The sequence below is a fragment of the Labeo rohita genome, chromosome 17 (assembly GCF_022985175.1).
Source record: "Labeo rohita strain BAU-BD-2019 chromosome 17, IGBB_LRoh.1.0, whole genome shotgun sequence".
In the NCBI taxonomy this organism is placed as follows: domain Eukaryota; kingdom Metazoa; phylum Chordata; class Actinopteri; order Cypriniformes; family Cyprinidae; genus Labeo; species Labeo rohita.
This window is the reverse complement of record NC_066885.1, coordinates 28,707,907-28,726,094: the sequence shown is the minus strand read 5'-3', so window position 1 is coordinate 28,726,094 and position 18,188 is coordinate 28,707,907. Positions and strand designations below refer to the sequence as shown.

Sequence of the window (18,188 nt, the reverse complement as noted above, 5' to 3'; positions counted from 1 at the left end):
GGTCAAAAAGTATGGGATTGTGTTTAGTGTCTTATTGTATTGAATTTTCCCCATGATTACTTAGAAACATGCCTTGCGTATAATTCAATTTATTAGTTTCCTAGATTTTTTTTTTTTTCATTCCCCTGAAGCAACATATAGTGAATTCAAGGTATATTTTACTTCAAAGTCCATTGACATTCCCTAACCTTATGTGCTAAAAGTGTGCGTATTGTAGCAAATATTCCAAACTTTGTGTTTGTCAAGTGTGTGATTAGACGTATTTGTATTTATATTGCAGAGGCAGGCCAGACGAAATGTCGGACTGAGAGGATTCAGGCTCTGGAACAGGCCAAGAGGCCACAAGAATCCATTTTTATCCCAGAATGCAATGACGACGGAACATTTGCCCAGGTCTGTCAGAGTTCCGGACCGCTGCACTTTATGTGTTGTTTCTGACATCGCCGAATCCTAAAGCAAATCTACCTCGTGGACAAATTAGCCATCCAACATCTTCCCCATGCAGCCTCCAAAAAAATTGTGCCTCCCTGTCTTTCTCATCAGTATGGCCGTATAGGGAATTTGAATGGAAAGTGTACATTAAATCGCATTTATAGACTCGCAGCCTCTACTTCACCTGCGCCTTACTTTGTTAAACAGCGATCATCCAGTCCATCTAAGTTTTCAATGCCTCATCGTTTATGAGAGCTATTTTTCACTCTGAATAATTGTATTCCCCCAGCGCAAGCGCCGGGACGTTTTGCGCAGGTCGTCCAGGAGATACAAGAGCGGTTACTGGAATTTCCTCTCACCTCTATCCGTCTGTATCTCCTCCAGGTCCAATGTCACACCCTCACAGGATACTGCTGGTGCGTGACGACAGATGGCAAGCCAGTCAGCGGCTCTTCTGTCCAGAACAAAACGCCAGTGTGTTCAGGTACTGTATGTATGCAGATAGTATCTCTAGACTGTTTGCTTGGATTATCGCTTTGTGTTTAGGTCGTGCTGAAAAGCAGAACCGCTAAACCATCAGGTGCCTCGGTCAAGAAGTTGCGCCTGTAGTCCATCACTTTCAAAGCCATTAGACTTTGTTTGATTTAAATTGTGCTCTTTGTTTTGATGGAGTCAGCGTGATGTTAAACTCTAGCCACCACTCTGTTTAGTTTACTTCTTCTGTGTTTGTGCATGGAAACGAGAGGTGATGGATAATATCCTGGAGGACTTACGCTGACTCCAAAGTTCATCCATTTTTCTCTCCTCTACCTTACGGTTTCTGCATTTTTGCTTTTCTCTCGTTCTGGGTCTTTCCAAATTCACACTCAATCAGTCTCTGTCTTCATCTGTTTCATTCTCTACCATTTTTCCTTCTTCTCCATCACTGCTTTTTTCGTTTTCTCTTCATTGTATAACTGCTTTCGGTGGAGCATTGGAATGAGGGAGCTTTTCTCTTCGTAAATGAATGGGAACACTTTGCTCTAATGGCCATGATTGTTCTGTTGGAGATAACACCACCGACTCCTGCCAGAGCTGGATTACATTATGATTGGAGCACCTGGTTCTAGTTCTTTTATTTTTCCCCTCGTGTGTCTTGACATTTTATGATTACATGGCATCTTGTGCTTTCCTAACTCTGATGCTACATTTCACCTAGCTTTCTGGATGGTCCATCCAGTTATCAGTTCAGTTCATCTGTAGCTAACTGCAGAGACACCTGTGACTTTTTGTCACCTTTCCCTGTCCCATCTAATGAATTGCTTAATTTAAAAATGTTCATTATCACCATTTTTACAGACACCTTTTCCCCTCACTTGGTGCACCGCTAGTGACACCAAAAAAAAAAAAAAAAAAAACGTAATTACAAAATGTAATTACCAAACAGGTTTCCCAAACATTCGATTATATGGGTAGTCCTGCCCCCAACCCATGCCAAAGTCAATGTGTTATTATATTGGGCCACTCAAATAAACAACGTTTTGTTAGCCATACAGATCCACAGGCTGTGATTAGATTAGCATGCTACCATACTGCTATTTCTATAGTATGCAGTGTGCACAGTACTCTTGCCCAAATTTAGCGTACACTATACCATCCCACATTGCAGTGCACTCAACCCAGGTAACCTCAGCATTCCCATATAGCTACTTGTTGGCAGCCACGTTTCAAGTAAGACAAGTAAAAACTTTAAATCACGTGGGTCATTACTCATGTATTTTCTGTTGTAGAATAAAATGTGAAAATATTAGGGCTGTCAAATAATTAATTGCAATTAATTGCATACAAAATACAAGTTTTTGAATTTGAGAATAAGATTAAACTGAACTTATTTTGTCTTCTGGGAAACATGTAAGTATCTTATGTAGCTTCTGAAAGGCAGTACTAAATTTAAAAAAAAAGAAGATATTTCGGCAAAATAAGAAAAATGTACACATCTTCATTCTGTTCAAACGTTTACACCCATGGCTCTTAATGCATTGCATTTCCTTCTAGAGCATCAGTGAGCGTTTAAAGATTCTGTAATAGTTGCATATGAGTCCCTCAGTTGTCCTCAGTGTGAAAAGATGGATCTCAAAATCATACGGTCATTTGTTGGAAAGGGTTCAAATGAACAAAAATGCTGAAAAACCAAATAATCTGTGGGACCTGAAGGATTTTTCTAAGAAACAGCACTCAGGTAACAACACAGTATTAAGAATCAAGTGTATGTAAACTTTTGAACGGTGTAATTTTTGTATAAATTCAACTGTTATTTTCTCTTGTGGACATTTACCCAAAACCCATAAAAACTAAAAAAAAACTAAAAAAAAAACTGTAGCATTGTGTAATTTAGTACATAATGTACAGTATATACTGTGGATTATATTATCATTCAATTTTAAACAATGCTTCAGTGGGTCAATTAATGAAAGGCTTACTTACAATAGAAAGTTGTCTCTGCAAATTTTTGCTGTAATTATTAAAAGTATTTAAACATAATATCTAAACAGAATCAGTTTTAAGTTGTTTACTTGTTTAATATCAAATAAGTTCCTAGCTTTTCTTCCTGCTGCTTGATGTCCTGCATATGATCCTATAATTTTATTTTTGTTTCTTTCAAAAGTAAAAGATTCACATTGCCAGTCCCAACCAGTGATGTTTTCTAGCAACATCACACATAGATAAATTGTTTGGTTTCAACATTGGTTCAATGTTCTACATCTCATGAATGTTCAAAAGATGGACCAGTCCTGTCCCAGAAATGAGTGAATCCCATGAATCACCACTTAAGTGAAATGTCTTGCACACGTTTGCAGGAAACTTCCGTGAATTTATGGGAACTCATGCTGGGACAAGTGGATTGTCAGGTAGTAAATTTCATTCCAAATAGCCCTTTTGTTCAAAGTTCTCTCTCTCTCCAATATTTTAATTGGTTTGACTGTCTAATCTTGAATTTATGCATGCCTTTAATCCTGAGCATTTGCACGTACTTGGATCAATGTGATTGTTGATTGTTTGTACATAACTACCCCCTCCTCGATGCATTTTATCTGTTGCGTGTCACAACAAAGTGTGGATACTCACAACATTCATGGATACTCAGTCCTGGAGATCTATCTTGCTGCAGAATTTTCTTTCAACACAAAATAAACACAACAAGCTAATCAAGAATATCTACAATGACGTCTACACAGGGGACTTCAATCATTAAAACCACACTGTAGCACAATTACAAACAGAAATGCTCAAGACAATTGCTTAAAAGCTGAAACGTTAGAACAAGATCGGAACTATATTCTGCAGGAAGGTACGTCTACAGTACTATTGTCAATAACAATAACAGAAATTAATAATAATATAATTAATAACAATAATGAGATAAAAATAATTAATGCAAATAATTGTAACAGTTATTGTGGTGAATTGCACTACTTAAATAAAATATGCACACCATTTTTCCTTGTGTGTGTGTGTGTTTTTTAATCTGCTATGAATGAGTGCACCCAACACCTGGAATAATATGGGACTGACATTACAGGAAACTTAGGTTACACTTTATTTTGATAGTCCACATTCTATTAACTGTAAGTAACTTTGCAACTACATGTCAACTATTTCTCATTAATTTGCGACTACATGTCTACTAACTCTCAGAGCAGACTGTTAGGTTACGTTTAGGGTTAGTAGAATAAGTTGACATAAACTTGCAAAGTTTAGAAGAGTGTTAGAAGATATTAAGCAGACAGTCTACTAATACTCCGTATGAATACTCAATATGACTAGTTGACATGCAGTTGCAAAGTAACTTACTGTTAGTAGATTGTCTAAAGTGGACTATCAAAATAAAGTGTTACCGAAACTTTGTTTCTAGATAATAACATTTAAACATTTTCAGCAGTGAAAATGTGGCTTCCGAGTGGTCTGATGGTTATGATCTGAGTGGGGGGGTCTTTTAATTGTTTTTCTTGAATTGATCTCCACTTCTCTTATATGTGTAAGTTAAGTTGAAAAATATTACTTGCGTTTTGTAATCTTTTGTATTACTTTTCCAAAGTGCATGCTGTGTTTCTACAAGTGCAAGTTATACATATTTAACCTGTTCTTCTAAAGTGAGGTGGTTAATGTGGTGCATTGCAAAAGTTGAGTAAACATTCTGCTCTCTCTTCAAAGGGTCAGTAACCGATAAGCCACCGGGACCTCCTAGCTCTGGCAGAAAAGGTGAGTTGGATTTCGCAGAAATGTGAGTGTGTGTGCTTATGTATGAGAGATATTGAAAGCTTATAAAATCTGGACACTAAACTGCAATGCTACTAAATGTTGTGTTTCTTGCCTCATTTTATTTATTTAAGATTAAATATGTCAGCACATTCAAAACGACGTCAACTGTTGCCTCGTATTTCTCTTGACATGTTCATTGGCCTGACTCTGACTCAACTTTCTGTCAAGCTTTTACTTCAGACTTAAGTTTCTCTAAGGACCGTAAAGGATGAAAACCTATTCCAGTTGTTCCGTTTAACAGCCAGTGTAAGAACTTAGCACACATCAAAGGCTGGGCTCTGCCAAAGCCCCACCGGTCTCTGTTACTGCAGTGAAATCTCAAACAGCTAATATAGATGTTAACAGCAGCAATGGCAGGCACCTACTTTTGTGGGCCCTAACTCAGGAAAGCCAGATTGTCATTTACAGGCCCCGAGGGTGGTGTATAGGGCGTTTAGGTTTGTATCGCAGGGGTGGGAGAAGGTTGTGTTGGGAATGTGAGGTAGGGGGTTTTGGTATGGAGTTTGCCTCTGTTTTTTTCAGATCTTGTTTCACCTCTTCTGCACTGGGCAGCACTCAAGACAAAGTGCGTGTGCAACAGATGTTTATGTCACCAGCAGGTGGACGGTGGTTGTGTGCCACTGTATGTGAGTCTCTAGAGTTCACTGTAGGGATTCAGGATGCCATTCACACTCTTGATAACATAATTGAAAACAAAGTTCTGTCATGAAACTCTAGATGCCGCAGACCGATAGGTTCTAACTGTGCCTGATATAATCACACCATTATTCACATGGCACAGCTGATTGGTTTCTTTCGCATCAGCAGCCAATGAGCTTGCTGCTCAACATTCAAACACTTAGCTAGTGCTTGCTGTAGCAACCGCAGCTCACTTCAGAAATCCTCCACCTTCCCCAGCTCCACCTGTATGTTATATATGGTGGTAATTTCATATATATGTGAAGCAGTAGCATGTCTGTGGATGTACTGGCAGTAGCAAGTCTCGGGACTTGCTCTGCACTTGCAGATCTATTCCGCCAAGACCAAACACATCAACATTCCCATGTATATTACCATGCTGAACGTTCTAAAGGGGTTGTCGTGACAGAACTATAAACCTTTTGAGAAATATCTAGTTGTGAAGTTGTTAAAGGTGAAAAATTGTATCATTTTTGTGTTTTATGCTTTAAAGCTACAACATCACATGTAGTTAGCTAGGTAGCTAGCTAGCTTATAAGTAGCTTAACTAGCCTTCTAGTTCGTAGTGTGCTAGTCTAGCCGGTCTGTAAACAACTAACTGTGAGCTCATTGGAAGTTTTTTACAGGCTAGTGAAGACTAGCTAGTGTACTTGTTAGCTAGCTACATAGCTTGCTACATATGAAGAGTGTATTTGCAGAAACAGACAACTCTGTTTTTTTTTGTGTTTTATTGTGTTATTTAGCTGATTTTTTTTTTTGCTTTATGTCAAAATAGCCCAACTGCAGTTTGATTGAGATTAATTGGAATGCACAATGAAAAAACATGATTTTTGAAAATTAAAAATGGAGTTATCTGTTTTTGTTGATATAGATCTTCTAAAGCTTAAAACACAGTAGTGATTTCACATTTACAATTAAAAAAAACCCTGATAGCACTCGTATGTCACGGAGACGTCTATTTGACGTCTGCATTTACATCTGCAAGACGTATTTTTTAGAGTGTTTTCTCATCTGCAGTATGTCTATAGGATGTCTGGTATCACATGTCTTTAAGATGTTTATGATTTAGAATGTATGTAAAACTACATCTAACAGATGTCTGTCAAATGTTTGTACACAGCAGATGCTTTCCAGATCAAGTGATCTTTAACAGACATCTTGCAGATGTACATGTACTATCTGGGAATCCGCAAAAGAGCAAATTCATTTGTTTATAAAAGACTTACAGTCTTGTAGCTTGTCTTTCATCAAATATTGTGATGTTGAAAATCATCCTGAAGCTGGTTGGTTTGATTCGAGGTGTAGAATTTTCTTTCAGAAATGAATGTGTTGCTCTCAATGACAGCAAATTCTCTGACTCAGATGTAAAGATATCTTTAAAAACAGCTTTTAACAGTGTATGCATTATATTAGTGCTGCTGCTATCTTTATCACTGTAAAATTACCATTGTTTACAAAAAGATTGAGAATATGAGTAATCACTTTCAGAACGTGTATCATAATAACATATTTTTTAATGCAAAAGTAATGGACAGGGAATACTTACAGTGTCACATTGACTGTAATACAGTTCAGTGAACTACATGTATTCTGTGAACTGGTTTCACTGCCACTTTATTGTGGCTATAGCACTGTGGCTTTGGCCCCTCCACTGCCAGGGCCTACAATGATGTGAGCCACAAGGAAATCAGCCAGAGTGCAATAGAACATAAGTGGGTAAGTACTGTAGGACGTTTGACATTTCTCATTTATCATGACAACTTTGACTGAGTGTGTTATTGAATTAGTGGTTGCCTAAACAATATGTATGTGAAAGCTAATTTATGCATTCTGATGTGCGTGTGTGTTTCTGAGTGGATGAACACTGTTATTTATCTGTGTTTTCTCACTTGTATTTTCTCTCTTTGTACCCTCTATCCCTCACCCACTTTGTTTTCTGTGCTATTGGCCGGGCCATGTGCAAATCCCAATCATTCAACAGTTGTGGAGAGTAGATTGTATTAACCTCAATAATGGTAGTCTCTTTCCGTTTCTTTCTAACCCTCAATCCAGATGATGGCTCCAAACCCACACCAACCATGGAGACGCATGTTGTCCCAGAAGGTGAGGGTAAGTCTGGACCTTATGCAAAAATAAGCAATATATCAGTCTTGTATTTATGGATGTGACTGATATAGTGCAAATCAATTTTTTATGTTGTATTTTAAACACAGAAATTACAGCTCCCACATTATGGATTAAGCAGCTGGTGTACAAAGAGAACAAACAGAACAGTTCAAACAGTAGGAAGTCAGGTGAGAATCTGTCTGTCTGTAATATGATGTTCTGAAATATCAAATTCAGTTGTCTCAAAACAGACATGACTGTCTAATCACTAACAGCTGATTTGATTTACTGCACATACGACTGAAGAGAAAATCCCTTAAGTCCATTTCCTTCTTAGAGTAACAATGAGCAAAAACACATATTTTCAAGCAAGTCTGCTGGCTTGCCTACATATTACTACAAAAATATTTCAAAGCATCGCCATTGCAGCATCCAAGTCGGCGCATTCAGGCGCTCTTGATTGTGCAACAGTTCTGTTCCAGTTTTAGATTTAATATTCAGCATATCCAGGGACACGAAACCTAACACCAGTAGAATTACGGCGCCCCTCTTTCTCTGTTTGTCTCAGCTCTCCTCTGTGTAATTTGTTTAGCTTTCTGTGTCTCCTTTACAATTTCCTTCAAATGAGTTGAGCACCCTCTGGGCATGCTCAGTCAACTCCGTCAAGCTCTGCGAGGGTTTTGGACAGTGCGGTTGAGAGGTAGACGGATCTGCATTTTTTGGAGCACAGGAAGAGAGCAAATTTCATGACTGAGGGTGGAGAAATGTAGAGAAAGGGTGTGTGTATATGCAGTTCCAGTGGTGTTTCTTTGTGTACTTATTGCCTGTGTGGCCTATAATTACAAGACATTGAAAAATAATCTATTTATTCCAACAGAAAAGTTGACAAAATTTTGACAAAAGATTTTCTGTGCTGAAGGAAATACTTACCTTGAGTAGACAAGTTGTATATCTACTCTGACAAGTCTTTGGAACGCTTCAGAGTTTCCTCCTGTGACCAATTAGCATCTGTTGCACATCAACACCGTTCAACAAGAATAGCAGATCCACGGTCATCACAAGGGCGCTTTTGGTGCAGAAGTGACGGAGTTGGCATTAGGCTCCACCGTTACTGCTTATGGGAGCGTGTCTGGGATCTGGAGTAAATTGAAACACTGAGATGTTGCTTTTGCTGCTAAAGTAAATCTCGGAGAAAGCCAAGTTTCCATCTCTCAGTGCATTGTGGGTGGTACGCATCAGTTAGATCTTTCACACATCAACTCGTCCAGTTATGAAAGTGAACGTGCTCATCTAAGGTGAGGTAAATGGCGTGTTTCTATGGTAATTGTGGTTGTGGTCTCCATTAAACAGAACAAGCATAATTATCATACTGCCTCCTCAGTTTTGGGGGTGGTGGTATTAAGGGTTTGAGCTAGCTACTGTATACAGTTCTCTGTGGCTTCAAATGCAGGTAACACTTGGCAAAACAGATCCGTAGAGTTACGGAGACACCACAGGGCCCTTTAAAAAAGGCTTTTAACCCACAGCTCTTCAGGGAACTTTCAGGAAACATTGCTCTTTGTGCCTAAAAATTATTAAACTGAAGAGAGATTTTTTTTTTTTTGTTAATTTTTAGGGTTCAAGCGCATAGCATTGAAACCTTATTGTAACTGTCACAGATAAGCGATTTCTACGTAAAACTGATCATGCAGACCAAACCATAAGTCGTAGACACTTGAAACTTGGAGGGATGGTAGTACTCACACCACCTACAACGTGACTGAGGCTCGCCACAGTCGGCCTGACGGGGGTGCTACAGCGATCGAAAGTACAAATCGTTCATTACTCCTAAACCGTTAGTCACAGGCTCAAGTGTCTTATGTCGTTGGAATTCTTGGCTCATGCTGGACAAAATGCCTCTTGATTTTGAGATGAAAATTTCGGGTATTTGCAAACTAGTCTTAGTTTTTTTGCCCAATCGGAACCAAACCAGTGCAGAAAGATTCTCTGGAGAATGAATATCAATAATTATCCAAAAAAAGTTGAACTTTTGACTCACTGTGGCAAAGGGACACCAAAACATTCGAAGGGGGCAGGGCCACTTTTATTATATTATTTATTATTTATTTTATTGATATTGGTTACTTGGTGGCACTATAAGATGGAAAAAAAAACATAAAAATGGCTATAACTATAATCATTTATTCTATCAACATGAAAATCACTGTGCACAGTCTTGGTCCAAAGTGCCACATGTGTCTGTGGGGACATTTGTGTATCTCAAAAAAACGTCCGCCATTGGCCAATGAAGTTTGAGCACCTATTAGACAAGCTTAACGGCAGTTAATCGGAACAAAACTCAGTGGGCCTAAAGCCCCAAAGGTCTATTAGCAATTTGAAAGAAATTGGCCACTGGGGGGTGGTATCACATTTTTTTGAGGGCGTAAATGGATGTATGTTGCACGGTTTTCTGCATATACATACGATATTCATATCATATGATAGACCTCCTTGTTCTGAACAACTAGAAGCACTGCTGTCAATCAAACCATTTTTTTAATGGTTGAGAAGATGTGAAAAACCTACTTTTTTTAACTAGTCCTAGGTTTTTCACTCAGTCTGGAAAAAAAACGCAGCAGTGCAATTCTCTGGACTCTTTAGGTCAATAATTATCAAAAACATGCTGAAATTTACCCTTTGGGAAGCTATAACGGGATCCGTTCGAAAAGGGGCCTGTCCAAATATACCCAAAAGCCTATAAAGCCTAAATGAAAACTCAAAACTTCACGAAACCTGCTGAGCACATGTGACAGGTGATTCTAAACAAGCATGCAAAATTGCTATAACAGTCATGAATGTTATAAAAACATCTATGGTGAATCACCTGGATTTGACAATTTTTTTTTTTTTTTTTTTTTAATAATTGATTTAGGTGGTTACAGGCTTGCTAAATAATATGGAATGTTTTTCCTTATCTGCTTAAATACCTAAAGCGCTTGAACCCTGGTAATCGCTGCTTTTGTAACTTTAATGTCCGAGGCTTCCGGTATCATTCGCTTCCAGTTAAGTAACTTTGGATAAAAGCATCTGCTATATGGCAAATACCCAGGCGCGTCACATGCCCACGAAGTTCCTAAACGATTACGCATCATTGGCCCATCCTATGTGAGAAACAACATATTGTGTTTCTCGATATACATCAAAACTCATTATTGGCCAATTCACATGAAGCAAACAGATAAGAAGTTAAAATACTTCTAAGGATAAGGAAAGGACTCGTGTTTGACACGAGTGTCTATAAACCTTTCCATCCTCTCTGTGTAGCAAATTAAAGTTTGAAAAGAACATGGTGCCCACCCCTCCTCTTCTGGCCCATCATACCCTCTTCTATTACTTTATGAGCGGCGAATGCATAGATCCAAGAATGGAGTGATTTCTTACCCCGCAGCTGAAAACAATCGGAGGGATAGCAGAAGAAAGAGAGACAGACAGAGAGAGTGAGATATGTGCATCTAAGCGAGAAAAGGAGAGAGAGTGAGAGAGAACGCTGTGTTTACAGGAGGCTGATAAGTCTGAGTTTCAAGCTATTTTGTTTGGCCAGATCTTGGCACGATGAAACACATGAGGCTCTGATTTTCAGTGTGATAGTGAGGAAATCAGCAGAGTTTACCTACAACATACCGCGCATAAACTAATCAATACCAGCCTGTAAACACTGAGAGGCAACCACAGCAAAGCATTCTGGGTAACAATGAGCAATGAGGTCTCACCTCGGCTGTACTCTCACTTATGTCTGTTTGTTTAAACAGAACTCATGCAACTCGCTTCTTGGAACAACAGTGGACAGAATGCATAAAAATGATTGTATTTCGAAGAAAAAGGAGAGTTGGATTAAGTTTTTATGTGCAGATTTTAGAAAATGGATGCATAACAAAAACGTGACGTAAATAGGATTAAATTGGATCTTAGACTGTCCATCCTTTTCTGTCCTGTTTTATTGTATTAGGAAGAGAGAGAGTAAAAAAAAACAATTTTCTTTTGGGAATCCCAGCTGCTTGGCGCCAGTATACCCTCGCTACAATAAACAGTGCTAAATAATTTAGATATGAAGGAACCTTGGCGGGAAGCACAGGAGTCATGGACTCTGCCGTGAACACTTGAGTGCGGATTGTGAGCCCATCTCTGAAAAGAGGACATATTAATACTCCAATGGTTAACTCTCCCCTGTTCCTTGTCTTCACAGTCAGGTTCCACTTAAAACACCCCAAGCCTTGTTCCCGATCACGCCAACGCTGTCAGTCCCCTTACCAGAACTGTTTGTAATGAAGACAAAAGCAAAAACAGCAGGATTTGGTTACACTGAACAGGGTTACAGCTCATGGTTTTCATTTGGAGGTTCAGACGAACCCTGACTGGGTAGTGCCGTTCTCCTCTGTTTACACTCCAGATCTCGTCATACCTCAGTACTACCCCTCACCCCCGGCCAGTAATGTTATACTTCGGTAGAAATGTAATGATTGATTGATTGATTGAATTTTTTCTCAAATAATTTTGAATTTTACACATTGAGGCACTTAGAAGTTTTGCATCACTACAGAATTGCAGAAATAAAGCTTCCACATGCCCTGCCCCCATTTACCATTGTTTGCACAAACAGTCAGACTCATCCTACCGGTTGAGCCAAAAGTTCATACTACCCAAACAAATGCATTAGTTTCATTGATTAATATGGACTGTTTATTGCATTAAAAATAATTAACACATCTAATTAAGGACCTGTTGTTTACTTCCTGTTTATATGAAGAGGGTTATTTCTAACCCAGGCTCATTGGAAATATGTGCCTGTGGCAACATTTCTGCAAAAAATTATGCAGCTTCTCAGCACTTTTAAAGTGAAATGTCCAGTAAGTGACGTTAAAGCATGTTTAGTTTATCTGAAACTGATTAATGTGAATCAGGCTACATTTTAAAACGTTGTCTTAGAATTATAAGGTTGTATCTGCATTCATTTAAGATATTGAGCTTCAAAGGTTTTGCATTCCATAGACCTCTGCAGATAGAACCATTTTTGTTTTCTAAAAAGAGGCCCAAAATGTACAGAGCTTACAAAAGAAATATCACATAGTGTAAATAAGTAGCAAAAGTACAGACAATAGTAGCAAAAGCAAACATGTTGTTTTAATTTATAATGTATTAAAAATGTATCAGAATTATTTGCAAAAGTACAAAGTACAAAAATGTACTAAAAGTACAAAAATGTAGGTAGTTTATTTGTTCTTTTTTGTTTGGCTCTACATTGTAAAAAAAAACAAAAACAAAAAAAAAACATAATTTGTTGAGTCAACTTAAAATAATTAGTTACCTGGCTGCCTTAAATTTTAAAGTTCTGTCAACTCAAATAAGTTTATTCAACCTGAAATGCTTAAAGTTGTACTAAGTGACAAATTTGGTTTGTTAAACTTAAAAGCTGGGTAAGTTACCCAGCAGCCTTACATTTTTAGTTGAACCAACTCAAATATCTAAGTTGTCACTTAATACAACTTAACATTTCAAGTTGACTAAACATTTTTGAGTTGACTGAACTAGATACATTTTTCAATCCACAGTCCTGTTTTTAACATTACAAAAATAACAAGAAACCGAACTGAGGAAGAAGAAAGAAAAGGAGACTTGTGAGAGTTTTGTATAGCTTATGCATCTGTGCAGTCTAATGATTAACAGCTTGAGTGTCCCAAGCTGTCGTGCCGAGGGGAACGGCAGTTCTGATAACTGTTCTTGCGGCATGATATTCACTAAGCATCTGATTAAAAATGACATGAATCAGTAGTGCTAAAAAGCTCTTCAGCACCCCGCTAGCTGGATTATCCACAACATGTGGTGCTGTTATACTTGGCCCAGTGCACTACAAGTGAGCAATGTACTAAATGGATTTTTAACATAAATAGAGATTTATGAGACAAGGCGTTAAAACATTTAAAAGACCATCTATCAAGTGTCTTTTGTGTTATTAAATACAGGGAAATTAAATCCTAATGGCTCAGAGAACTTCGGAAAAGGGGCGAGGATGCCTCTTGAAAGTGTTTAAGTCTGTTAACGTTAACAAATTTGGTGAGTTTTATTGTAGCTAAAAGGAAAATAATTTTTGTAGCTTGTGTTGCCAACATTGGCCACTAGGGGCAATCACATAAGGATGGCAGAAAGGTACAGTACATTAGTATCCTTATAAGTTTTATCTGTTGATATCTTGATTTTAAATCAAGCAGAAAGACTGGAATTACACTGAAAATTACTTTGACAGTTGCCATGACTCATGCTATTCCTCTCATAATTGGAAAGTGGCTTTCCATGTGGTGTCCCTGTTTTTTCTTAGCGACTGTGGCGCCACCTTGTACTAGCTTAATATTGATGGACAATAGACGTAAAAACTGTTATTGCTATTAGCTGCTTCCCCACCACTGACAGAATTTTTTAGGCTTTCTGTGTTTTCGCTATTATATGGTAGGAGGTGCATCTTCTGAAAGAGTATTGAATCCCTGGACCAAAAGATGGTGAAGAAGCAGAAACAAGAGGTCACGTTTGTAAGCTGATGCATATATAAATAAATGTGATCATCAAACATTAAACAGCATATAAGTCAAAACTGCCTAACATTACTGAATAAAATATCAACCCAGGAAGTGGTATAGATATGTACAAGCTTTGACGGAAGCAATCTATATCTATCTATGTTCTGATCATTGTTTAGATTCCAAAGCAAACAAAATTGCTGTTTTAAAATGCTTTTTTAAATAAAACTGGCCAACATTCTGGTGTTGATAAAAAAAAATGCATGAAGCTAAAATAGAACAGTTCATTTTGTTTAAAAGCAGAGGCTCTTTTCTTTCTGTTGGCATATTGTATGTTCATATATTTATACGACGAAATATTCTGGGCAAATGAACAAAACGCTGGTGGTAGCTGGCAGTTGTATTTCTTTATTTATTTTAATAAAACGCTTGTTAATGAATTGTAAACCATATTTGAACTGTACCACCTGATATACCTGAATACTTCTGTGTATTGAGTGCGTTTCTCATGGTTTTTAGAGAAAGTTCCCTCTTGTGACCAGGAGAGGCAGACAGCTCAGGATGAGGCTCGGCAGAACCCGCGGGAAGCCATTTTCATTCCTGACTGCGGCCTACAGGGTCTCTACAAGCCGGTCCAGTGCCACCAGTCCACTGGTTACTGCTGGTGTGTGCTGGTGGACACTGGGAGACCCATACCTGGAACCTCTGCAAGGTAAGCCAGAGACGTTTTGTTTTTATGACAGATTTTGTAATTGTATCATTAGCATTGCCTCTGCCTATTATTTGCGTGGTAACCTCATTACTTATACGACATGTTTCTGGATGAGCTTGCATGCTCTAAACATCTCAAAATTGCAATCATCAGTAATACAATCCAATGTGACTGATTAGTTTAGCTGTGGAACGTTATGACAATTGGCCTTCTCTCCAAACCACAAAGTCTTTATTTTTTCCATGAGTGAAGCTGTCAGTTTTGAATTTTGTTTAGAAAGGGTTTAAACTGAAAGCGTGACATGTCATGATGTGTTTCTACCCATTATGAGTCCTGATTTATTTTCCACTTTAGGAGATGTGCTCTGAATGTGTAAATTGCTCTCTTTTTTTTTTTCTTTGGAAATATTGAGAAAGTTTAGCCAGCTGGTTCTCGCTGAACGAAATTCACAATTTGAATTCAGGCACTGAGCCCACGCTGCCTCTGTACCATGCTGAGACAGCTTGATCTTTTGGATAGATGTTCTGGATGTTTCCGTTAAATCCTAGATTTTTTTATTGTTCTTGTGTGAGGCTGCAGTGTCATGCATTCTTATGTCTGTCTCACTCAATTTTGAGTGCAATTTTGTGTAATAAAAACCAGTGAACCAAATCTAATCAAACAATGAAATCAAATACTTGGAGTTTGTCATTTCTTCATTTGTTTGGATAGCCATGTTAACTGAGACAAGACTTGTATGGCCAGTTTTTTCTTAGAGCTTTTTACTGTGAATGCCAAGGTCTGCAATCTTTACTAACAATTAACAAAGAAAATGTGCAGTCTGTGAAGATTTGGTTCAACTTCTTTGGTAGTTGATACAATGGGGTCGTAGTGGTGTGATGGTTGTAAGCAAGTTTCTTGAAGTATTTTCTGTGAGGTTGTTTCTTGTTGGTTGCCTACTGACTCAAGTCAAAAGAATCCATAAGAGTCCGTGTGAATGATATTCTGGCCTCCAGATGTGGCTTGTATGACATACTAAAAAAAATGTAAGTATTTTATAAACATTTTAACTTAACTTTTAACTTTTCATTTTCATCAGGTATAAGAAACCAGAATGTGACAGTGCAGCTCGTTCTCAAAACTCAGAGATGGAAGATCCGTTTAGAGACAGAGATCTGACAGGTAAGCAAAGCACTTGACATGAGGTGTGTGCCAGTTTGCATACTTATGCGCTATTCTACATCAATTGGTAGTGTAAACAGTGCAAGTTCACACACTTTCACATAAAAAATTGCAATAGTGCACTTCAAAAAAAACAGATGATGCACTCATTTAAATGGATTGTTTATTCAAAAATAAAAATTACCCCATGATTTACTCAACCTCAAGCCATCCTAGGCGTGTATGACTTCCTTCTATCAGACGAATACAATTGGGGTTATATTAAAAAAAAAATGGGTCCAGGTTCTTCCAAGCTTTATAATAGCAGTGAATGGGGTTTAAGATTTTGAAGCCCAAAAAACTGTGTGCATAAATCATAAAAAGCACTCCACATGGCTCCGGGGGGTTAATAAAGGCCTTCTTAAGTGAATCTGAAGTGAAAAATATATTTATTCAAAACTTTATAAATTGTAATTGGAAGTACAAAGCATGAATTTGAAAATAATAATGTCTGAGAATTTTGATCTAAGCAAAGAGGAGGCTGCAAATGCATTGATTCGCTTCAGAAGGCCTTTATGAATGACTCTTTTATGATGTATGGGCGCATTTTTAAACCCCATTGACTGCTATTATAATGCTTGGAAGAGCCAGGACATTATTTTATATAACTCCAACTGTATTCGCCTGAACTAACTGTGCATATTTAGTCTATGAACTAACTGTCTAATTAGTTTGTCATTAATTCTATGTTTATATTAGGGCTGTCAGTTTAACACGTTAACTTAATTAAATAGAAAAAATATTGTGATTAAAATATTTTAACGCAGTTAACGCACTGGCTCCGCCCCCAGACCGGTACGTCATCTTATATTTCATATAGCTGACGAATATGATGCAGGGCAACAACTCCACAAATGTAGTTAAAAATATTGTTGCAAAAAATGCCCCTGTATTTGATTTGTCTCATACATCACATGATATCACAACTGTTTTTGCCCAATTTTGCAGAGAACATATTACCTTTGAAGCCACAGCAGAACTGTTGTTTAGTTTCTGAATCATTCCGCGTTTTGAAAGAATTATGTGAAACAATGATTCAAAAGCCCAATCATAAAGACAGCCATTTACTTCATTCCTGAATGAATCAGCCATTTGAACGAATCAAATGAATAAATGAATGACTCATGAAGACATTTACCGTCACATACTGGCAGATTTAGTTTCTTATTTAAAGTATCATTTCATTAAAAATAATAATAGTAATAATAATAATAATAATAATAATAATAATAAACATTTAAGGGATAGTTAAAAATTTGTGTTCATTTAAATGCTCTTTAGAATGAGCACATTTTTCCCCTTAAAACTGACTAACAAGTAGCAAATTATGACTCATGTCTGTGACCTAGCTAAAGCCTATTGCTTGTTTTGTTTTATGTGCAATAATGATTAATATTGCTAATATGTTTCTCTGTGCTTAAATAGGTGTTTTATTGCATATTTTCATTTTCTTGTTTATTTTGTTTACAAAAATCTAGTAAGTTTCTTGTGTGCTTGCTAATAATGTTTGACAAATGGTTACAGGATCAAGTACAAGAACACGCAGCACCATATGTTAGCATTTAAAGGTTGTTTTCCCTTGAAATATTAGGCCTTTGCTCAATCCGGTTTGTTCCTAGGTTTCTTGCTTCTTTCCCTTTCATTTAGAATTTCATTGTAACTCCTTTTTAATTCCCCATCTGGTAAGTTTACAGAGTAAAACATGGCTCCTGACTGGGCAACAGATGTGTGGGGTAGTTTATGACAGTGTGGACCACTGGGGAGGACAGCAGCAGGGGGCCGTGAGGTGCTGTCAGTGCCCGGGGGATTTTAGTTAAATTATTTTTATGTACTCTACTTGAACGCTACCTGGCACCAAAACAAAGAATCTTAGTTTCATCCTTTCAGCACAGGAATGGAGAAAAAAAGAACTTTTTGATAGATGTACAACCATTTCCACAGGCCAAATTCCACTACAAGACCTACCTGTAGCATCATGCTAGCGCAAACAAACAAACTCAGGGCTAGTCTACATGGGCTTCCAACAAACATGTGCCAAATGCGGTATGGGAAGTTTGACAAGATGAGTCTGATTCCATATGTTCTGATTTAACACTTGGGCTGAGAAGCACTGAGCCGGCACGTCATCACACTTGTCCAAACCTTACAGACACTAATTGGAGTCACCTGGTGAGCCACAGGGCCCCACCTCCCATACTGCCTTGAGCCAACAAAAT

General features: G+C 37.8%; 1 protein-coding gene across 10 annotated transcripts in view; it reads left to right on the top strand.

Annotated features, from left to right (window-relative positions):
* The window catches only part of smoc1 (SPARC related modular calcium binding 1), a 62,246-nt gene that overhangs the window by 22,504 nt on the left and 21,554 nt on the right, over window positions 1-18,188 (top strand). For 5 of the 10 annotated variants that reach the window (XM_051133216.1, XM_051133213.1, XM_051133211.1 and 2 more), the window contains exons 4-11: window positions 281-393; window positions 817-916; window positions 3,270-3,320; window positions 4,624-4,671; window positions 7,429-7,518; window positions 7,623-7,703; window positions 14,580-14,772; window positions 15,851-15,933. In XM_051133216.1, coding sequence (XP_050989173.1) covers window positions 281-393; window positions 817-916; window positions 3,270-3,320; window positions 4,624-4,671; window positions 7,429-7,518; window positions 7,623-7,703; window positions 14,580-14,772; window positions 15,851-15,933 — 759 coding nt within the window. The remainder of the gene's footprint in view (window positions 1-280; window positions 394-816; window positions 917-3,269; window positions 3,321-4,623; window positions 4,672-7,428; window positions 7,519-7,622; window positions 7,704-14,579; window positions 14,773-15,850; window positions 15,934-18,188) is intronic. The other 5 variants (XM_051133218.1, XM_051133217.1, XM_051133214.1 and 2 more) reach the window with 5 other exon arrangements.